This window comes from Haliotis asinina, chromosome 5 (genome assembly GCF_037392515.1).
Source record: "Haliotis asinina isolate JCU_RB_2024 chromosome 5, JCU_Hal_asi_v2, whole genome shotgun sequence".
Classification (NCBI taxonomy): Eukaryota; Metazoa; Mollusca; class Gastropoda; order Lepetellida; family Haliotidae; genus Haliotis; species Haliotis asinina.
This window is the reverse complement of record NC_090284.1, coordinates 61,520,839-61,545,852: the sequence shown is the minus strand read 5'-3', so window position 1 is coordinate 61,545,852 and position 25,014 is coordinate 61,520,839. Positions and strand designations below refer to the sequence as shown.

Sequence of the window (25,014 nt, the reverse complement as noted above, 5' to 3'; positions counted from 1 at the left end):
TAACAACTTCTTTTTGTGTACTTGATGCATCGTTTCAGTATGGATTCATATGCTGTAGTCAAACAAAATCATATACACTAAAAGAAGTCGTTATCCATGAAGAATGTATATAGAGATGTTGGGTTTGGAAAATACATGTTCTCTGAATCTCTGATCCAATCAAAAATCATGTCAATAGAGATGGTAAACTAGTGCATGGCTGGAATCTGTCATTCGTCCAAGTACAAAGCAGGGCTTGAAACTGACAAACTGAGTTTGCACCAGTTTCCGTCAGATCCAGTCATCCGAAAAAAATGAATATAGTTTGTTTGCAACCCACACACATAAAAACATGCCATGTGTATCACACGTGCCTAATTACATAATGTGGCAGACACGGGACTCGGGTGCACGAGTCATAAATCAACTTATTTTCTTTGTCGTATAGTCTGATAGGTGCTAAGTTCAAATTGCACGTGGTCAATGATTGAAGCTGTGTATTGCATGTTGTCTTTAGCAGACAGGCAGGCAGACATATAGGTGTGAATAAACCAGACACTGAGCTTCCTCTGTGACAGAGACGGCTTACCACAATCAACAAGTTTCTTTACGTGACGAGTAGATTATTTACTGGTTTGTGTACACAACCAAGATTAGACTACTGCTCACAACCTAAGACGCTGGGCATGCACACTGTTTCAAGCTCCACGAACCCATTCACTGCGCATGCGTTATGGACGCAGCGCAGCACAGCTGTTGAAACCAGTTTTCCCTCCCCAGCACTGGGGGGAATTTAGTGAAACGTTTGAACTCCGATTTCACGGGCTTTTTTTTCATCCCGTTTTTTTTCAGCTTTAAAGGTTGAATTGGCATTTTTAATGTTTTGTTTCGGTAAGTGCATACCGAAATGTACCAGAATATGCAAAGTTGTGTTTTACGTTGCATGTGACCTTTAACATGCTGAAATCTTCAAAGTGTAGCCATGACCTTGAAAATTAACTGAAGGTCACCAAAATCAACTGGGCTCTGCACCGCCCCTAGAATAAGCTTGATGTTGAACATGATGAAAATTCTGGAAATGGTTTAAAAGGGTAAAACATTAAAGTCCCCAAGTGACCTTGAAATGAAGGTAAAGGTCACCCAACCTGAATGAGACCTGTCTTTTACTATGATGAACCTATGTACCAAATATGAAAAGAATCTAGTGAATGGCTCTGAAGATATTCTAATTCGTATGTACAGATGTACTGTGCCTAATACTATATACCCTGCTTCGCGCTAAACGCACTGTGGGCGATAATAAGATTACAGACAATATTTGCTATTTTTCCTCTCCAGGACAGTTTGCAGAAGAACCAGTATGCAAAGAATGATGAATGCCAAAGAGTGCATATGAACATTTGTTGCTTATACTGCAGCTATATTTCAGTGAGTGAGTGGAGTTTTGCCATGCTTTTAGTAATACTCCTGCAATTAACAGCTTGGGGCACCAGAAACTGGCTTCATACATAATGTACCCGAGTGGGAATTTAATCCACAGTCGTTGGTGTGACAACAGGGTTCTTCAGGATACATGATTCCTGTATATTGGATGTAGAAATTTGATGAACTTCCCCAAAACAGAAATCCTGTGTGACATATTGTGGATGCAGTATAACATTTTCTGAGAATGAGCTTTCTGAGTAATGATATCCCACATACAATAATTATTTTGAATCATGTTGACTTACTGTGTCTGTTATCTTTCATAAATAGATTTGTAACAAAACTAGCTTCTCCAGTGCCACTAGACCGCCCACCAAAGTATGGTGGCAAATAGAATATCTCACCACCCGATGGAGTCATATTTCACATGCTTGTGGAAGTCAATGAAGGAAGATGAACATGAATATCTGTTCAAAGGATGAAATAAGGTTTCTTAGACGATGATATAGTGTTCCACACAGTTGCAGCAGCGACCCCATTCTGAACGATTTGATGCACTTCAAACCGCTGAGTGCATCAATACTGATTAACACTACAAAGCCAATGACAAGTTCTGCAGACACAGCTTCTAACCTTTGAAGCTCAGTATTCACATAAAGCACTGGATTTCATCATCACCATGTGTCACACAGAAAGCACATGCGGTATATTCAGTGGAATGTATGCATGGCATGACTGATTTAGTTATAACAGAAACTGGTTAGTCTATTAGTCAAATGATGGGATGGGATGAGATGGGATGGGATGGGATGGGATGCTGGTTGGTTTGTTGGTTGCAGGGATGGCAACAGGTGAAAGTGATTTCAGCTGAAAATCAGGGGGCTGCAACAATGTAACTAAAGAAGTTAGGGTGAAATTCTGAAATCTGATAGGTCAAAGAGACACAGATAAGGGTACTGCAATATTTTCTTTGTCTTTTAATCTGAGGATTTCCTGTGGTCAGTTGGTTGATTGGTTAGTTGGTTTATAAAAATAAAGCTCATATCTACTCCCATTGCTCATATTGGTATTGGAGATGCCCAAAATAAATCTCACTCACTGACCATCACCTGCCCTACAAGTGACAAGATGTACACTAAAGCTACCACCCTTCAGTCAAAATACCTCAGATGCCCAAAATAAATCTCACTCACTGACCATCACCTGCCCTACAAGTGACAAGATGTACACTAAAGCTACCACCCTTCAGTCAAAATACCTCAGATGCCCAAAATAAATCTCACTCACTGACCATCACCTGCCCTACAAGTGACAAGATGTACACTAAAGCTACCACCCTTCAGTCAAAATACCTCAGATGCCCAAAATAAATCTCACTCACTGACCATCACCTGCCCTACAAGTGACAAGATGTACACTAAAGCTACCACCCTTCAGTCAAAATACCTCAGATGCCCAAAATAAATCTCACTCACTGACCATCACCTGCCCTACAAGTGACAAGATGTACACTAAAGCTACCACCCTTCAGTCAAAATACCTCAGATGACCAAAATAAATCTCACTCACTGACCATCACCTGCCCTACAAGTGACAAGATGTACACTAAAGCTACCACCCTTCAGTCAAAATACCTCAGATGCCCAAAATAAATCTCACTCACTGACCATCACCTGCCCTACAAGTGACAAGATGTACACTAAAGCTACCACCCTTCAGTCAAAATACCTCAGATGCCCAAAATAAATCTCACTCACTGACCATCACCTGCCCTACAAGTGACAAGATGTACACTAAAGCTACCACCCTTCAGTCAAAATACCTCAGATGCCCAAAATAAATCTCACTCACTGACCATCACCTGCCCTACAAGTGACAAGATGTACACTAAAGCTACCACCCTTCAGTCAAAATACCTCAGATGCCCAAAATAAATCTCACTCACTGACCATCACCTGCCCTACAAGTGACAAGATGTACACTAAAGCTACCACCCTTCAGTCAAAATACCTCAGATGCCCAAAATAAATCTCACTCACTGACCATCACCTGCCCTACAAGTGACAAGATGTACACTAAAGCTACCACCCTTCAGTCAAAATACCTCAGATGACCAAAATAAATCTCACTCACTGACCATCACCTGCCCTACAAGTGACAAGATGTACACTAAAGCTACCACCCTTCAGTCAAAATACCTCAGATGCCCAAAATAAATCTCACTCACTGACCATCACCTGCCCTACAAGTGACAAGATGTACACTAAAGCTACCACCCTTCAGTCAAAATACCTCAGATGACCAAAATAAATCTCACTCACTGACCATCACCTGCCCTACAAGTGACAAGATGTACACTAAAGCTACCACCCTTCAGTCAAAATACCTCAGATGACCATGCCTGAATTTACAAAACTTCAAAACTGCATGCAAGCAGAAAATTCATAATTCCCTTTAACAAGAACATGCTCCAAACACAGAAAAACATGAACATTCTTTAAAGCCAAATACACATCACTTACTGTACAACACAAAATATCTGCACATATTTAGAAAATGACAGCACATAATTTTAAACCTTTCACTCAAACAAATTTAGTCATTAAAATGTTCGGGCAGTTGCTCCTACAGCCAAGTAATAAATACCACTAGGACGTCATATAGCAGACATATTAATGCCTCCTCAAAGTTACTCGGAATCGTCTCATCCATCAAGTGAATATATACAAATATTTACCTTCTTCAACAATGGAGGGCAGCCTGCAGCATTGGGGCACTCCACTGGCATGTAATCACAGTCGGCTTCATGATCGCTGAAATTATATACACAGACTAAATAATCTCATATGGAAAAGTTTTTCCAATCAATAAATCATTTATTTGCCTCATTGTCGCCTGAAACATCTCCTGGGAGTCATTTGTTAAAAAAGTTACATTATTATTTGGAGGATGTTAATCTAGATGCATTAGAAACAGCGAGCATTACACATCTAAAACATTAATAGGTCCATTTGCAGCCATGATTAACATTACACTGCCAACTTGTAATGGAAAAACTTAGTTTTAAGTGCACTATGAAAATACTTATTGTCTGCAATTGAGCCAGAATGTCAGACAGTAACACACAATTATGTGGGATTTGGACAAATTTGGTTTACATGTTGCCATCATTACAAAATCAATTGCTATATGTCAAATGTTATGATTATAAAAGACAATAAAATATCATTAGATTAATCATACAGTTTCAGAAAACACTGACATGACAATGTGGAGGAAAGGACTGGTGGCCATTAAGTTGCCCTTCATGATGGGGAAACAACACAGTCTGGGTGAGTGGGTGGGTGAGTGAGTGAGTGAGTTTGCCTCTAAACAATATCTCAGTCACATCAGAGTGTATCAACTTAATGTGAGGTTTCATATAGTCCCCTAATATAAACTGATGCTAACCCAGATTCAAACCCACTATCAGATGATGTGCCAGGGACAGTGGCTCTCTTAGTGGTTAAACTGTTTGCTTATCATGCAGAGGAACCCAGCTCAACTATGATTGATGTCTATATCTGGTATCCTCTACCTTGATATTGCTGGAATATTGCTAAAAGTGGGAAAACTAAACTCTCCATCTTACATAATAATGTGACTGTTTGAGCAACATTCCAGCAATATCGCTGCGGCTGACACCAGAAATGGGCTTCACACGTTGTACCCATGTGCAGAATCAAATCAGGGTCTTGAGCAGTATGAGTTAACCATAAGGCTATTTGACCTCCCAACAACACAAAGTAAATCTTGTCTTCCCAAGGTCTCATGAACTGGCACTAGAACCTTGTGCTACAATGGCAGTTTGAATAAGAGGCCATCTTGGCAAAGAGAACATGTGACAAACTATTTTCATAATTAGGTAACCAAAGGTTGACTATATAGTCGTCATCTGAGATGACTATTGTCTTTGAGTCTTGCATGTTACTGTAACCTAGCAACACAGACTCGTGCTCAGACTGCTAACAGCGTAAGATTGCATCGGGTTGTGTATCACTGTAACCTAGCAACACAGACTGATTTCACACTACTGACAGTGTAAGATTGCATCATGTTGCGTGCCACTGCCACTGAAACAATCTGATGCTCAGGCTACTGACGACATGAAATTGCAACGTGTTGCGTGTCACTGTAACCTAGCAGCACAGTCTGATGCTCAGGCTACTGACGACATGAAATTGCAACGCGTTACGTGTCACTGTAACCTAGCAGGACAGTCTGATGCTCAGACTACTGACGACATAAGATTGCAACGTTTTGCGTGTCACTGAAACCTAGCAACACAGACTGATTTCACACTACTGACAGCTGAAGATTGCATTGTGTTGTGTGTCTTTGCAACCAGGGAACACAGAATGATTTCACACTACATACAGCGTAAGATCACATTGTGTTGTGTGTCACTGTAACTTAGCAACACAGAATGATGCTTACACTACTGACATCGTAAGATTGCATCATGCTGTGTGTCATTGTAACCTAGCAACACAGACTGATTTCACACTAGTGACAACATAAGATTGCACCATGTTCTGTGTCACTGTAACCTAGCAACACAGACTGATTTCACACTAGTGACAACATAAGATTGCACCATGTTGTGTGTCACTGTAACCTAGCAACACAGACTGATTTCACACTAGTGACAACATAAGATTGCACCATGTTCTATGTCACTGTAACCTAGCAACACAGACTGATTTCACACTAGTGACAACATAAGATTGCACCATGTTCTGTGTCACTGTAACCTAGCAACACAGACTGATTTCACACTAGTGACAACATAAGATTGCACCATGTTGTGTGTCACTGTAACCTTGCAACACAGACTGATTTCACACTAGTGACAGCATAAGATTGCACCGTGTTGTGTGTCACTGTAACCTTGCAACACAGACTGATTTCACACTAATGACAGCGTAAGATTGCATCTTGTCACGTCAGACTTACCCAGCCTCTACTATACAGACATATCACGCCAAACAAATGCCAAAACACCGTCCATTCAGTCTACAATTGATACAAATCATGTCTGACCTTGCCGACATGGCTGACTCACTGAGTTAAACTAAATTGACTGCAAGTAATGTAGGTTTGATGCATACTTACCACAGTTAAACATACACATCTTCATAAACAAACAATTCTGACAGAAAATTGATAGACTCTTCTTCAGATAATGCTTGGCCAAGGATCAGAAAAGTTTAAACTGCAAGACAATTATAGTTCAGGAGCATCTCCTGTGATCAATCAGTGAGGTGTGTCCAAGCACAATGTACTGAGTGTATATAGGGCTTGCAAGTGACAGCTCGGTTTGTGCAGTCTTCCCCTTGGATGTCCACTAACACAAACATGTAACTTCAGGAGAACTCTCCATTATTGATTTTTCTGCACAGACTAAACACCAAGTCAGCTTCATGATATCTGTTTGGAACGAAAGTTACCCAACTTTTTAACAAAAGCACAAATTTGACACCAGTGGTCCCTTTCAGTAAATGAGTGACCCTTTTGAATGAATGAGTGACCTTCTTGAGTGAGTGAATGGTTGAATGACTCAAGTGAATGAATGGCCCATTTGAGTGAATGAGTGATTGTTTTGAATAACCCATTTGAGTGAGTGAGTAAGTGTGTGTGTGAGTGAGTGGAACAGTAAACCTGCTGCATCACAGGGTGTCTTGGAATAATCACTGATCAGTCTGACCTGATGTAGGTGACAGATACCTATGATGTCTGTATGAAGTTCTAGAAACATAATCAGGGTCAATTGGGCCCGTTGATGGATGAAGGAAGATGTTATTCATTATACACACCAGTGAAAATATTATCAACCAAGTCACCAAGACAGACTACCTGCCCCTTTAAGTAGAACAATTCTAAATTGTTGGGGTCCTTTCTAGCCAGGGATCCCTGTGGTGTGTTCATTATTCATCAACCTAACCAGTGTGTTTCAGGTTCCACCGCTCTCATCACTCACTCAAACTGAAAGCCATCATGGGACAGGGTTCTGACTATCACACAGCCTGTTGAACAATGTGTGTGAACAGATGTGTCATATCATACACCTTGGGAGTACACTTGGCAGGGTAAGACTCAAGACCTCAAGAAACAGCTCAGACATGTTCATGGACACTCAAATGGATTGCCTTCTTTGTCTGTGACCTTGAATGTTGACCACACTGATCCTCACGAGGGTCTGCTGACCTACTTCAGAGGTCATGATTCCATATAAGGAACTTTATACTCGCTGAAGGCATTAACTGTTTGAGCTTTTCCTCCAACAGAATGCTCAGGATATGAAATGTTGCAGCATACAGCAAACACAAAGTGCTGTATGCATACAATATGATTTCAATGTGATTAAAATTCTAAAGCAATGAATAGAAATGCAAAATTAACTTGACTAGTAGCTGAATTTCAGCCTGTCAATGCTCACTTCATCTGGCTAAAAAAACCCAGAAAACAAAATGATGCATTACAACTTTATCTATGAATAAAATATGTAGCAAATACTTGTGTTGAATGATTACAGCAGAATATCCTAAGATGCAACAGCAAGTAACGTACTTCAACAGCTTTGAAGTCCTCCATTTCAGCTGAAATACCAGCTAGACTACACGCTTTACTCACTATACTCATTGCACTTGGACAGAGTTTTGAGCTGTAATGATTTCTGTATATTTGACATTTTCAAAGCTATTATTTACCTTCCTACTTTCATGGACCATCACCTGTGAGCTTGATGTTTCATGGAAATGGAAAGAAAGTAACATGATCAGTTATGCTTGGCAATGGATCCACTCAGTCATACAATATATATTACACGACTGTTTAAAACTGATTTTATTTCAGTATCTCTTGCCCTACTTCCACATCTCAGAAATGTATGGCATATTCTTCCTAATAGTGACTGATCTATGTCTTCAACTTGAAACATCACTACAAGTTCAGTGGCATCCAAAATCCACAGCCTACAGTACACCACCAATATAGCCTCAGCCTACAGTAGAGCTGCAATATAAATTTAGACTACATTATCGCAGATCACTTGAGCCTCCAGTACCTAACCAATATCACTTGAGCCTCCAATACCCAACCAATATCACTTAAGCCTATAGTACCCAACCACTATCACTTGAGCCTCCAGTACCCAACCAATATCACTTAAGCCTACAGTACCAAACCAATATCACTTGAGCCTCCAGTACCCAACCAATATCACCTGAGCCTCCAGTACCCAACCAATATCACTAGAGCCGCCAGTACTCAAACAATATCACTTGAGCCTCCAGTACCCAACCAATATCACTAGAGCCGCCAGTACTCAAACAATATCACTTGAGCCTCCAGTACCAAACCAATATCACTAGAGCCGCCAGTACTCAAACAATATCACAAGAGCCGCCAGTACCCAACCAATATCACTTGAGCCTCCAGTACACAACCAATATCACTAGAGCCGCCAATACTCAAACAATATCACTTGAGCCTCCGGTACCCAACCAATATCACTTGAGCCGCCAGTACTCAAACAATATCACTAGAGCCGCCAGTACTCAAACAATATCACTAGAGCCGCCAGTACTCAAACAATATCACTAGAGCCGCCAGTACTCAAACAATATCACTAGAGCCGCCAGTACTCGAACAATATCACTAGAGCCGCCAGTACTCAAACAATATCACTAGAGCCGCCAGTACTCAAACAATATCATTTCAGTAACTATGATTGTAAGCGTTCCATCCTGAAGATAGTTGGATCTGGATAACATGATTGCAAGAAAAGTATTATCCACGTCTTAAGCATAAATTCATAATTTGCTTTAACACTCTGTGATGACCTAATAATGCCATCCTGAACAGTCTATACTTGAGTTTAGATATGACTTCTTCATAAAATGTCTGTCTGTCTTTACTGATGACATAAACAATTGCATGACAAGGCATAGTGAAGTCATGTCATTCCATTCAAACTAAAGTGGATATTTATTTATTGACAACCACTGGATTGTCTGGTCCAGCTTGTTTATTTACAGGCCATTGTCACATAGCTGAGAATACTGCTGATTGTGTTGTTACATGAGAAACAAATTGTCACATAGCTGAGAATACTGCCGATCGTGGAGTTATCAGTCAGTGAACATCCAGTATTAGAATAATGCTAGATGGTACCAAAAAAAGAAAAGGGGCCCCTACGAGAGCCTGGGGAATACTAGACTAATGCTTCATTTAAGGCTTTAGCAATGCAGGGAGGCCTTTAGCAGGGCAAATCATGTTGTTCTAGGACTGTGACATGGACTAATCCAGTAATCCAGCACACCTCTAACATTATAGAGTTTGATGTACTCTCGAACTTGTCGTTTCCTTTCTCTTTCAACTGGTGTTCTTTAAAGCCAAGGACACGAATATGAAAACCCTTTGGGCACTGACAGTTTTAAGTTGAAAAAGCTTTGAAGTGATTGTACTATTCTCAGTGAAACATGCACATGCATCTAAACCTTCAGTACTATTCTCAGATGACACTCAGTGAAACATGCACATATATTTAAACATTCAGTACTAGTCTTCAAAGAACAAACAGATAAAACCAAGAAACAAAAAGCTCTTCCTGCACAAAGCAATTGTTTCCTCACTTCAGCGCGTATCTTTCTCTGAATATTGTTTAGAAAGATATCATAAGAATGATCAGATGTGATCACAACAGGGAGCAAAGAATTGATCTGCAAAATGGGTTCTTAGATGTATGGCACAGAATGATGTTTTTTCAAATGAATGTATGATACTGCATCAACCCAAATGGCCCATCTGTATGCTGGTCTTGGTGGTATTAATGGTTGGAATGACATTACAAAGGGCATGGACAAATTATATGTGCATCACAATCAAAGGAACAACTAGCATCAATTCTTGATGCATTCTTTATCGCTTAGTGTCTATTTTTGAGTCTTATTATACTATCTGACCACGTACAGATCCTGAAGTCATCAAATGAAGGGGTTATCGAGTATCTGCACAACATTTCACACAACTTAATATTGATGAATTAGAACCACTTTTTCCACCAAACATGATAAATTGAATCAATGTTTCACAATTCTTAGTGAGAAATTGCAAAGGAACCAATAAATGTCTCAACACCATTTCGTCACAGAGGATGCTGGACTTGAAGAGGAAACTCCCAAAAGAGGTTATAGTGACCTGTGAATAACGTCATTACTAAAACCCCATCACCACTCCCATTATCACCAGAATTTCATTTTGAGATATACATTTCAAACACAACACACGGATGAGATTGCATAGAGAAATGCATTATTAGTTTCCAACAAATGGGAAATAAGTCAAAATATATTGGACAAACTTTGTCCAATTTCAGCAAACACCGGAGCGTTTTTAGGCTGATGATAGTTGTTGGAAAGATTATTTCATTCGGAGGTCATAAAATTGCTGTAATTTGGGTAATAAGTAGTTGGATTCGAAGCTTTATGAAAAACACCAGACAATTGCATGGGATAAATTCTGAAATATTTCTCTTTTAGAATTCTAACCTAAAGTACCCTCCATGTTTTTCCTTTGTCCTATACATTCAGACTTACGAACATGAAATATGTACTTTTCAGATCAATGGCCTAATACAAACAATGCAAGCAAAGCTTCGGACACAGAGCCTAAACTTAAAGATTTCCAACATTCTTCATGGTGTTACTGAGTGAATAAGAAGAGTTTCATGCTGGTTTCAGCAACATTAAAGCCATATCATGTTAGGGCAGAACAGAAATAGGCACTGCAAGCCATAACCATACTGTAAATAGAATTCATTCTTCAGTAAACAAGTTTCACCAGAAGTGTGCGAGTGAGCCTAATTCATGCCATGTTTAGCAATATCATGGCTCGGGACATCATAAACGGGCTTCAAGCATTGTTCCTATGCTGGGGGAACTGAACCAAGGTCTTCAGTATGACAAGTGGTCCCTTTAACCATTAAACTTCCCCTCCAGCCCAAGAGTTTCACCAGAAGGCTACACAAACACTTATAGTTTTAGACAACAGTTTAGAATAGGTCCAGAATAGCAATATACTTGGTTCGTAATCTGACCAACTGGATCTGGGTTCAATAACATGACTGATTGTGCACCACACTGCTCCTGATATTAGTGGTAATATCAACCAGTTTGTCTGGTCCAGAGTTGAGTGCTTACACGAAGTTGTCACATAGCAGGAACACTGAATGAACCAAATCTGAAGATACCTCTGTGCTATCTTGCTTAACATACTCACCAATTCTACAGGGAGAAAGCATCTTATCTCACCTCACACATAAACATCTTCTTCTGATTGGATGAGAGCTCTTGTATTATTTTTAAACTACCCCACAATCAAGTAACATTTCTATGTACCCCACTGCGAATGCTGAACTCATTTGGTAGTTTGTTATAGTAATTCTTTTTCTCAAATAACACTGAATCATGTAAGACCTATGGAAACTCCTCATGTTTTGCAAATGCAAATTGATGGAAGGGAGATAACTCTAAATCTGTTTCTTGTCGTCTGCAAAATCTAGCAATGGCTATGAGTCGATACCCGTGCTTTAAAAAGTTCAAATTAACAAGAAAAAGGAGTGAGTTTGGGTTTTATGCTGCTAGACACCATTTTTAGCAATATCTAGCAATGACCCAAAAAAGACTTCAATTATTGTAACCATGAGGGGGATCCATTAACAAGAACAGGGGCAACACAACCACCCATGTGGGGAATTGAACCTGGGCCTTTGGCATGACGAGCAAACATCAATCTCTTTATTCATCACTGTTTCATACCAGCTTTATGTGATTCATGTTTCTTTTGGAACTGAGTATAAATACCTTTGCAAGCATTTCACTTACAACTGTGAGTAATGAGTATGTTCAACTTTATGCCACTTTTAACAATATTCCAGCAACTTCATGTCTGGGGACACCAGAAATGGGCTTTATACAAACTGTACCCATGAGGGACACAGACCCCGGGCCTTTTGTGTGATGAGTCAATCCACTAACCAGCGGGCTACCCTACCACCAATCCTTGGTAAGAGGAAGCAGCAGCATTGTATCACTCACACAGCCATTTAACTTTTGCAGAGACAGATTAGAGAATTACAGGCAAGCCCTATTACATTAAGGCACTACAGAAATAAATGTTGCATACAATGACCATACTGGGAATAGAACCCAGATATTCCAGGATAATTACAAGCCCTTCATATACAGAACCTTTCACATACAGATAACAAGCCGGGCATTGTGTCAGACCAGAGCAAGCTAACCACTTATCCAGTTTAATCCATCACCAATCACAATCTGCCATTAATATCTGGAAAAAGTCAGTGTAATGTTTTGCTGGCAATGAAGCCTACAGCATGGTTTAAAATCAAAGATTTTGAAGGATACTGTATTCTCATTGTTACTTCCTTCATCGGGGACAACACTGCACTGCCTTCAAAGTCAGAGATGCACCTTTGGTTTATCAGTCTTTAGTTTATCAAACCAGGTGAACCCAGGTTTGAATTTGTCCCAAGCAGCCTACGATGACTATTGGTCATGACTGTAAGGATCATGGGCTTCCTTCACGAAGCAGTCTTTACTTGACCATAGCTCCCATTCATTAACATTGCACTAAGGTTACCTTAGAGACTTACAATCACCTTAGTGATTTTTGAAAAGAGCCCCATGTGATCAGGCTTGTGCCAAAATGCCCTTTCAAAATAGATCAGTACTCATAACATCAATCATTTAACTTTGTCAAGATTCATAACAGCGTCAGACCAGTGAAGATATATAGGGTGGAATAGGTCTTCAGCAACCCATGCTAGCCACAAAAAGGCGAAAGGGTTGTCAGGCTAGCTGACTTAGTTGACACATGTCATTGGTTCCCAATTGTGCCGACTGATGCTAATGCTATTGATCACTGGATAAATATTGAATAGTTTTTGAGTTCTGCTATGGAAACGAAGCCTATCCCTCCATTTTGAGACTTCTTCAGAAACGTTTCCATGGAGACCAAGAAAAACATAAACCACAAAAAAAAATGTAAATAGCAAAAGGCACCACTTTAGGTTCTAACTGATATATTTACCAAGTTTTTCAGAAAAATATTGAGTTCTGCTCCAGAAACGAATAAGCCCACCCCACCATTTGACCAAGACCAAAATGTTCCATGGAAAAACAAAAACAAAAAAATGAAAATATCAAAAATCTGTAAATAGCAAAAGGCTCAACCATAGGTTCAGCTGACTGTATCTATCAATTTTGGTCTAAAAATACTGAACAGTTTTTGAATTATTCTCCAGAAACTACATGATTGCGGACTAAGTCTGAAACGTTTCCAGGGAAACCAAGAAAATAATACATCAAAAATGCCTGTAAATAGCAAAAGGCACCATTTTAGGTTCTGACTGATATATCTATAGCAAGCACTGCAGGAAAATATTGAACGGTTTTTGAGATGTGCTCCAGAAACAAAGCCTATCCCTTCATTTTGAGACTAAGTCAGAAATGTGTTTCCATGGAAACAAAGCAAAAAAAAAAAAAAAAAAAAAAAATGTAAATAGCAAAAGACACCACTTTGGGGTCTGCTACACATATCTACCAAGTTTTGCTGAAAGATATTAAGAAGTTTTCGAGTTGTACTCCGGAAATGAAACATACCTCTCACTTTCGGGACAAAGTCCAAACGTTTCCATGGGAACTGAGAAAATAAAAATCATAAAAAACTGTAAAAAGCAAAAGGCACCACTTTCGGTTCTGACTGATATATCTACCAAGTTTTGCTGAAAAATATTGAACGGTTTTTGAGCTATGCTCCAGAAACAAAGCCCACCACACCATTTGACTAAGACCAAAATGTGCCATGGAAAACACAAGAAAAATAAAAATGCCAAAAATCTGTAAATAGCAAAAAGCTCAACCATATGTTCAGATGACTGTATCTATCAATTTTGGTATAAAAATATTGAATGTTTTTTGAGTAATGCTCTGGAAACAAGATGATTACGGACTTACGGACTTACGGACTGATGGATGGACAGATGGACGGACGGACTGATGAGGCGTCGGCTATATCCCCCACGGCATATAATGCCGGGGGGATAACAAGTCACAGGTGACATAATCTCCCACAATAAATGAGCAAATCAAACTTAAGAAGTACAAATGAAAGTCATAGTTTATGATGAAGTTGAATGTCAACAAAAACATATCCATCAAACCTCTTGATATCTTGCTCTGTTATCAAACACAGGACAGATGGGTAGATGGGTTTATAAGTGGAATGTTGGCAGGGTGTTTGGGTGGGTGAAAGACCGACTGGCATCACAGGTCAGCCTCACTGCCACAATGTAGGGCAGCTAATAGAGCAGTACAGATTTAAGAGGGTGTTATTTGCCTCATTTCATAGACCTCATCACTAACTTCTCATTATGCCTTTCCTGGGCCAAATTACATCTCGTTTTAACTACACAGTCTCACTTTAGAGCTAATGACAAAACCTCTCCAACACAGTGAGTAAACAGCCTACAGATAAAAGTAATTCCACGCCAAGCGTTGTCTCAGCAAACAGCATTGTTTTGGGTAACAAGAACATTCCAGCACTAAGATAATGAAACACTTGCACATTCCTCTTCAATATGGACTTTGAGAGATTCTTTGCATGCTCGATCAGTGGTTACACAGGCTGAAGTTCTGAATGTACTGATTTTCTATGAAAAACATCAGATCATTTGAGATGCTTTTCATCAATTCAAAAACAAATATGGCACAAAAATACCAACATAATGGAAGACAGCTATGTAATGAATCTGTCATATTTGCCTTTTTTAACACAAATGATTTAAAGAACACACAATAATATGTTATGATAAGTAGACAATGTGGCATGCTTTCGTTAACCGTTTTGAGTAGGAAATTTCTATTATAAACAAGACCTATGAAGTGTTTGATTTTGCACAGTGACAGAGTTCCAGCTGTTAACCTGGTGAACCTTCAGATGAAAACAATCCACAAGTTGTCAAAAATTTACTCCCTGTATTTTAAAACACAGTTCACAAAACCATACTAAAACTAATGCAATTACTTCCATATTTAAATCATTAGGAGCAGCAAATTTAAGCTTCAGTGAACATTTTCATAATTATCACCCTCAAATGTAATTGAAATCGCAATTATCAAGGGTACCACTGTCCCAATAAACAGTGCCAGAATTGCAGTGCTTACTGTCACTGTAAACACACATGATCCACGGTTATAAGAAAAATCAAATGAATGTAACATTACCTCAAAATTTTCGCAGGGAATGGCTATCATTTGCCTAACTTGGTGAGCTCGGCAAGAGACACAAGCCTTGTTGCCCGTCTCTATCTAGCTTACAGGAGCCAGTAAAATCAATAAGGGAAATGTGTAACAATGATACACACTGAAGCAGGGGAATAACATGCTGAATATCTACTTTTACCAATGTCGCAGCTAACAGAAAGCAGAACAGATCGGCCATTTTTCTCAAATACTATCCATTGAAAATCCCTTCAATCTTACAAACTTCTAACAATTGTGTGTAGTTTTTGAATCCAGGGATTCTTGATGTAAAGCAGAAAATACAGATTCTTTTGTTTCAATTTTTGAGATAAGTTCTATCACAGATGGTTGTGAAAGTGGTGTGTCTGTGGTTGCTGAAGCAGAGGATCTTGGTTTAAGCATTGTTACAGAGGACATAATATGAAAATCTTGTGTGGAATAAGTGGTCTACCAGACCCTCAATGTCCCAGTGTGATACCCTTTAATATGAGATGCAGCTGAAGTGACAAAAACCCAACAAGTGGCTGCAAATAATAACAGAAACGAAAGCCAATATATTGGAGCACGTCTTCCCCAACACTGGGATATTGGCTCACGTCCACCTTGGCTGTGTCTGCCATGCTTGCTTCAGTAACAAAGATGCCCAACACCCACTGATGAACTGTAGTGTTCCTAACTGATATTATGATGTGTGTGTGCTCACACACTTGCAAACAAATTTCTTTCGCTGTCTTCGTCCTCCTCCTCATCATCATCACCATCATTACCACCACCACAATCATCGTCATCATTATCACCACCACCATCATCATCATCATCACCACCACCACCACCACATCATCATCATCATCATCATCACCACCACCAGCATCACCACCATCATCATCATCATCATCATCATCATCATCATCACCACCACCATCACCACATAATCACCATCATCAGCAGCAGCATCCTCTACATATACAGTCAAACCCTTTTATTAACTTTTGTTGCCAGTCAAATATCTTATAAAACAATTCAAGGCATCTAGAATTTCTCCCCACAACACTAATCACATGAAATGCTTGCAGCCTCACTGGGAACGATATACATATATATTTAGTACAATGGATTTATACAACCTACATTTCCCATACAACAGTTCCAGTCTGTTGTATAATCTTCAGAATAATGAAGACATTGCCATAACTACACTTTGTGCTTACACCATCTGGCAACTAATGTGAACTGCTCATCAACGACTTGGTTTCACTTCCTACAACACACTTTCTCAAGGAAGGTGATGGAGGATCACACACAAAGAACTGAGCCACAGACAGGAATATGTCCTTTTCGGGTTTCCTGTGGGTTTCTGGGGCCAAGGGAGGAAGACTGGAATTGAATGTTGAGGCATAAAACATTGACAGTGAAAACAAGAGTCATCAAAAGATGACATACCCCCCCCCCCCCCCCCCCGGCCCCCACATATTTGAAAGGACAAACCATCTGACTGTTACTTGATGTTTTCTTAGATTAAGTTTGAATTGTTTCCATGGAAGTCATGAAAATTATACATGCCATATATCTGTAAACACTGAAGGCACCACTTCAAGATCTGTCTCATATATCTGCCAAGATCTGTTGAAAGATATGAAATGGTTTTCCAGTTGTTCTCTGGAAATGAACTAAGTCAGAATTGTTTCCATGGAAACATGGAAAAATAAAAATGCCAAAACATTGTAAATAGCAAAGGCACCACTTTGTGGTCTGCTTCAAATATCTGTCAAGTTTTGCTGTAAGATATTGAATAGTTTTCGAGTTGTGCTCAGGAAACAAAGCCCATCCCTCCATTTTGAGACTAAGTCAAAATTGTTTCCATTGAAACTGGGAAAATGATAAATCACAAAATTCTGTAAATAGCCAAAGGCACCACTTTAGGGTCTCCCCTACATATCTGCCAAGTTTTGCAAAAAGATATTTAGAAGTTTTTGAGTTGTGCTCCGGAAACGAAGCACATCCTTCCATTTTGAGACTAAGTCCGAAATGTTTCCATAGAAAACCCAGAAAATTATAAACAAAAAAAATCTGTAAATAGCAAAAGGCACCACGCTGGGGTCTGCCACATATATCTACCAAGTTTTGCTGACAGATATTAGGAACTTTTTGAGATGTGCTCCAGAAACGAAACACATCTCTCACTTTTGAGAAAAAGTCTGAATCGTTTCCATGGAAACCGAGAAACTAAGCAATCACAATAATCTGTAAATAGCAAAAGGCACCATTTTAGCTTCTGATTGGCATATATCCCAAGTTTGGAAGAAAAATACAGAACAAATTTTGAGTTCTGCTCCGGAAACGAAGCCCATCCCTCCATTTTGAGAAATAGTCCGAAACATTTCCATTGAAAAAGAGGAAATATTATACCACAAAAACCTTTAGGTACTAAAAGGCACTACTTCAGGTTCTGATTGATGTATGTAACAAGTTTTGCAGAAAAATACTGAACAGTTTTTGAGTTCTGCTCCGAAAATGAAGCCCATCCCTCCATTTTGAGATTAAGTCAGAAACGTTTCCATTGAAACCAAGTAAATATTATATAAAAAATACCTGTAAATAGCAACAGGCACCACTATGGGGTGTGCAGAAATGAAACTTACCTCTCACTATTCAGTCTATGTCCGAAACGTTTCCATGGAAACCCAAAAAATAGTACATCACAAAAACTTTTTTTGAGTTCTGCTCCAGAAATGAAGCCTAAAAATATTAAAAGTTATTTGAGTAATGCTCTGGAAACAAAATGATTACGGACAGACAGACAGACAGACAGACAGACGAGGCGTCAACTATATCCCCCGGGGGGATAAAAAAGAGAGTTGTCAGTCATATAAGACAACACCAATTTCACTCAGCCAGGGTGTCACTGCACAACCAGTCTGAGCTTAGATGACAGGAACTCTCCTAGTTTGACACAGGCTTATGACAATCGCAGAGCATAATCGGAGGCTGTACTGTGCCACAATGCCCAGTTGCTAAATTCACTCTTAGGCCCTTAAATTAATTAAATGAACCATATTCTTCTGATACTTCTGTGTTTATGTGTTACGAAGAAACTTGTAGTACAATAGACGGTGGTCTTTCACAAAAGACACTGGTGAGAAACCAGAGACTAGTAAAATTTCTATCTGCCTTGAAGCTTTCGCTTACAGATGAGTCAGGGCTTCAAGAAATTGGAGGATACTTGGAGCAGAATGTAAATGTCCTCAAAAAGTGGAACCATGCCATTTAAAACATGTTGTTTTTCATCCAAAATTGGACAAATATGGGTTTGTGGGTTCCAGGTCTGAAGCACTGTCAACCTTTAATGTTCATATACACAAGACACCAAAACTGATTCCTAGTTCTTCTGAGGACACACAAAATTCACTTCATGTCCAACCAGAGATCAATATTTCGTAATATTCCCTTGTTGAATGTGTGATTGTGTGAGTGAGTAAGCAAATCTGATGATATCACAGCAGGGGACACAGTGTTCCTATGAACAGAATGGAACCATGATCTTCTGACATGACTACCATTGGCAAACTCAGTATGTCATTTTGGATGAAAATACATTTTGTAATATGAGAAATGTCTTTCTACAGAGAACTGAAAATGTCAAATTTTTTTAGTTAATACTTTATAAAGCTGTTGAGCAACATTCTAGCCATATTGCAACATCTTGTAACATTAAAACACTGGAAAGGCATATCAGTGAGTGCAAGGTATACTATTAATTGAAAAGCACACAAGATACTGAAAAGTATACATGTGAGTGAAATTATACCAATAACTGAAAGACACTCCATTGACTAAAAGGTATACCTGAGCAAAATGCTTGTACACCATTATCTGAAACAACTATCAAGACCTAAAGTCAAGTGGCCTAAACTAACCATTCAATCCATTTCAGTTAACTCTTAAGATCGGCATAGGTTTCTATTTAGGGGTTAAAACATCCCATCGCCCGACATCTGGGACAAGTCAATTTTCATTTCGGGCTATCAAATAATGACATCTTACTTGTCCATGTGCTATTATATCATTTCTGCTTACAGTTTCAAACTGCAAATAAACTTGGATTTCACTTCATACCTGATCAAAATGTAGCTATTAAATTTAATGATAATAATGAAGAGATATCACTTCTCAATAAATAGTTTACTAAACATTAATATCAAGTACCATGTTGACTTTATCTTTCATAACTACATAATGATTATGTCATGGAAATCAGAGCAAGTGAAAAATTAATCAGGACAAGTTTACTTTCTTAAAGTCTCTTGCCCTTTTTCAAGTGGGCTTTAAATATTTTTACATTTTTTTTTAACCCATCATTGTTACTGATGGGACAAATACTATTACAGATCCCTAACTGTCAGGGTCCCATTCCTTCACCGCTGAGGTGATCATAACTCCCATACATTAACATAGACTTGCGACAGTCGTAGCACTAGAATTGCTGTGAGGAATGAGACCCTAGTCTATTGACACTGTCTTTCCGATGACTCATTCTGACGGCAAGATACATCACAAAGGTTGGTAGTTCAGATGATATACCAGATGTAACAAATTTGATACTGATTTTACGGGTGAAGTCAAACCTGTGACATCAGCTTATCTATTGTCGTAACGGTACAAAAACATTTCACAAGTGTTCACCTGTTTATGATCATGAAGACCATACTTGATACAAAAATGTCATTTCCTATCACATTACCAAATACCTTAATCTACTGACATCTTATCGACATTATCACAGAACACATCTGGTCATGTCTCCTTTACATGTTTCCATATACAACCTCAGTCTTTGTATTCACAACTGTTTCATGGTTTAAAGTGAATCATGTTTCCTATAGAACTGAAGAGATATACCTTTGCAAGCATTTCACTTACAACTGTGTGTTGATGTTCACTGAAAGTTTGAAACCTGTTATCATGTGGCTGACAATTTGGATTCAAACTCAAGATAAGTGAATCCTAACATGGCTAAAGGTACACAACTCTACACTGCCAACTGCAGTGATTAGTGGCAGACATTTGCAGGTGACTGTCTGACACAAACACTTGACAAGACACAGTAACATTGTCGATTCCAAAATTTGCTATACATAACGTTCTCTGAGAAGTTAACAGAAAAACGGTGAAAATGAAAAACAGGAAATTTCATTCCCACATATTCATGCCACACAACATTTCAGTTGCGGAAATGTTTCAAAAACACTTATTGTCAAACTTTACGAGCAGACAGGCTCCATGCTGTGCTGTAACTGAAGATGTTGCAGGAAAAAACGGCAGCATTATCAGACTAACACATACTGGTACAGATTCAGACACCACACAGAGAAGCATGGGTGCCAGCGGTAGTTCTGTTAAACATTAATACAATGACTTCAAGTATTTCATATAGGCATATTCAGCTGGTTGGGTTTTTGTTGTCTGCTGACATTTCCCTGAGCATGAAATACAGGGAGACCATATTAACATGGGATCATTCCACCAAGTGACCTAGTGCTCCAGTGATCATAACTCTTGTTCTTCAACACTGGCCTATGACAACAGGGGAAGAAATTAATATTTCATTTTCACCACTGCCAAATAATTGACTGCAGTGTTGCTATCTACCAGTGATGAATATGTTGTTTACAGCAATGTTTTACTTGTGCTGGACTCACTCAAACTAAAAGCCTGTTCATACATGTGGATAAAATCACTATGTGGAACATCAGGGCCCTATAAAGGGGGAAAGCATAGATCACTATATGAAGAAGGGCTCTGAATACAAGCAATTCTGACATGAAAATTCTGATGTGAAATGACTCCCTCAATAGAGGGAATTCTCACATAACTATGCATAAAACAGCCCTAAATTGGGGGAATTCTGACATTACAATGTAAAACATGGCCCTAGGTTCAGGAAATTCTGACATCACTTTGTAAAACATAGCCCTAAATTATGGGAATTCCATCATCACAATGTAAAACATAGCCCTGAATTAAGGAAATTCTGTCATCACAATGCAAAACATGGCCCTGAATTAAGGAAATTCTGTCATCAGTATGTAAAACATCACCCTAAACTAAGGAAATTCTGATATCACTAGTTCAAAAATGGCACTAAGTTAAGGGAATTCTGACATCAGAATATAAAATGGGGCCCTTAGAGGAAATTCTGACATCAGAGGTTGGGGTAGGGGAGCGGGAAAGTTCCAGGCCTTTGTGCAAGAAGCCCCTGGACAGTGACAATAAGATCATCAACAATACCCTCTGTCTCAGGTTCACTCATCCATTTCACAGACACATCCAGTATTGATACTAGAAAACAATTTGAAATAATGAAGATTTAACAACCCAGTAGAATATTGTGGCAATATCATTTCCCTTAGCAGCACTGACAAAGGGTGCAGAAAACATTTTTTTGGACATGTTTCAGAACTACAGAATATGTTTGAATATCTGATCTGTCACTTCTGAAATCTTTTCTTGTTCCTATGGAATCTCAAATTTCAAGCTTTTTCAAGTCTGCCTTTCTTAGTATCCATATTATTAAAAATCTTGTGTGGAGATTACCTAGAATCATTTCATGAAAATCAGGCATTCAACAGAAACAGCAACTTCACTTTACATATTACTTTATCAATCTCGAAGGAGCATACCTTTTCTACAACTTGGATGCTTAAAGAAAACAATGCTGGAAGGCAGAAGCTAGAACAATTAACACTGAGTGAGAGAGTTTAGTTTTATGCTGCACTCATCAATATTCCAGCTGTACCGTGGCGATCTGTAAATAATCGAGTCTGGACCAGACAATCCAGTGATCAAAAACATGAGCATCGATCTGCGCAATTGGGAACCAATGACATGTGTCAACCAAGTCAGCGAGCCTGACCACCCAATCCCGTGAGTCGCCTCTTATGACAAGCACAGTCACTTTTTATGGCAAGCATGGGTTGCTGAAGGCCTATTCTACCCTGGACCTTCACGGATGGATCAGAACAATTAAGAACTATTGATCACCATCGGCTAAAAATAAATAAGTGCATTGGCACATATTTAGTGAAAACAGGTATGTTTAAGTCAACTCAACTGATCAGTAGGGGTTGTAACCTTTCAATCCATGAGACAAATATGATTATATCCCCAAAAATATGTCAGTTTCCAGCAATATCATGGTGGGGAACACCAAAAATGGACTTGACACATTGTGCATATGTGAGGAATTAATGTGTTATTCATGACACTCAATACATCAAGAAAAATATGTACCCTTTGACACTGCTGACAGTGTTAATTTATCTTAAATGTAACTGAGGGACTAAATTACAGTCTAATTATACAAATAAGAGTACTGATTATCAGGCTGCCTGGCTTGGATATATTTCATTTTGCATTTTGATAAATAATACCCAAATTCAAGAAACTTGAAAAAGTTCATGAATATATATATGATTTTAGGAGTTGCAAACAATGAACTGAATTCCTAAGGGAATACAGTCCCATTAACTGAAAATGCCAGAGAATCAAAACAGTTCTGCTGATCAGTGATCATAATGAATTTGAGTGAGTTAGTTTGCTTTGAACATAATTCCATAGTACCACTGTGTCAACAGAATGCAGGAATTGTGCATAAATATAACTTTGGTCAAAGCCATGAGGACGGGTATGGTGCACAGGTATAATGAACAGTGACAATGTGCAAAGAATAATCATCATCACCACACGTCTGGTAATCTAACCACAAACAAGTGGATCCTACCATGCCTAAGGGATGCAATCCAGCAGAGTGAGTGGCACCCATTTACACTATGGTGATCACGAATTTCATAGGCAACCACATAGAAAGGGAGATCAAAACAAAAGCAAAGGAAAGCCAATCATCTCGCTGAAAACATGATCAAATTCTACATGAAGGGGAACTGAATTCACTCTTCAAATATTTCACTGCATTTCAGAACCAAAGCATTCTTTGCTTTCAACCAATGTCCTCCAACATGCTGAAAGGCAACCCCAAATATTTTATTCCCTCTTAAATTTCACTTTGCTGTTCCATGTCCATTAACTGATGTGAAATGTGTGTTAATCAACTCCAATCTATGAAATAGCCATGTAAAGGTCAGGAGCTTACACAGGACCCAGCCTCACACTCTGTCTCTGCCGGCTTTTCACTTCCTATTGATTCACCATCATCAGGGACTTCTGTATTAAAGACCAGAAGTATTCTATTTGATCTGCTTAAATTAAACAACTCGCAAGCTCGCAAATGAGCATTAGCGTTTCTATTTGTGAGAAAGAATAAAAAGGTAAAATATTTGGTACAAGTTGATAATTGGCATTAAAATTTCAACAAAACCATGGAAGCAGACCACATTTGATGCCTTCTCCATTTCTGGGAATTCTTTGGTTTGAGAATATTCAGAGTATTTATCACAAAAGAGATATAACAACAGTAATTACATACCATGCCCAAGAGAGCAAAACCTTTGTTTCTAATGAATTGGGCATTTTGTTCCTAGCTGCATGAAGATCCAGGTTACAAATTGATTTTCAACAACCCATGCTTGTTGTAAGAGTCGTAACAAATCAGTTGGTCTGGCTTGCTGACACTGGTTGAGGCATGTCATTGTTGATAGTAGATTGTAGTGTAGATTGAACAAAAAACCCAAAGCAAACAAACACATCATAGCTGAAGGACCAGGTTCACTGACTAGTGATTGTGGGAGTGGGTTTAAGGTTTTAAACAATATTCCAACTTTCTCACAACAAGGGTACAAAGAATGGTCCTGACACAGTATAAAAATGTACAGAATAGGACCAAGGTATTTGTCAGGCCTCCACACTGATTATAACCTTAAGAGCTGAAGTCTGAGGAATAGATGGAACTGGAGGATAAACATGTTCCTGGCAGTATGTTTACTCTGACACGCCCCATGGTTCAGTCCCTCCTTTATCCAAAGTTAAACCATGAGCAGTTCTCGTGGTGGTTCTGTCCCTCAGCTGTATTAAGCATTGTTTTACAGGCTGTTTTACAGGTTCAGTCCCTCCTTTATCCAAAGTTAAACCATGAGCAGTTCTCGTGGCGGTTCTGTCCCTCAGCGGTATTAAGCATTGTTTTACAGGCTGTTTTACAGGTTCAGTCCCTCCTTTATCCAAAGTTAAACCATGGGCAGTTCTCGTGGCGGTTCTGTCCCTCAGCGGTATTAAGCATTGTTTTACAGGCTGTGAG

At 39.0% G+C, this 25,014-nt stretch overlaps 1 protein-coding gene across 1 annotated transcript in view; it reads right to left on the bottom strand.

Moving 5' to 3' along the window:
- Window positions 1–25,014, bottom strand: part of LOC137284993 (E3 ubiquitin-protein ligase TRAF7-like) — a 146,445-nt gene that overhangs the window by 86,027 nt on the left and 35,404 nt on the right. The window contains exon 8 of the mRNA XM_067817097.1: window positions 4,142–4,217. Within this exon, the coding sequence (XP_067673198.1) occupies window positions 4,142–4,217 (76 nt within the window). The remainder of the gene's footprint in view (window positions 1–4,141; window positions 4,218–25,014) is intronic.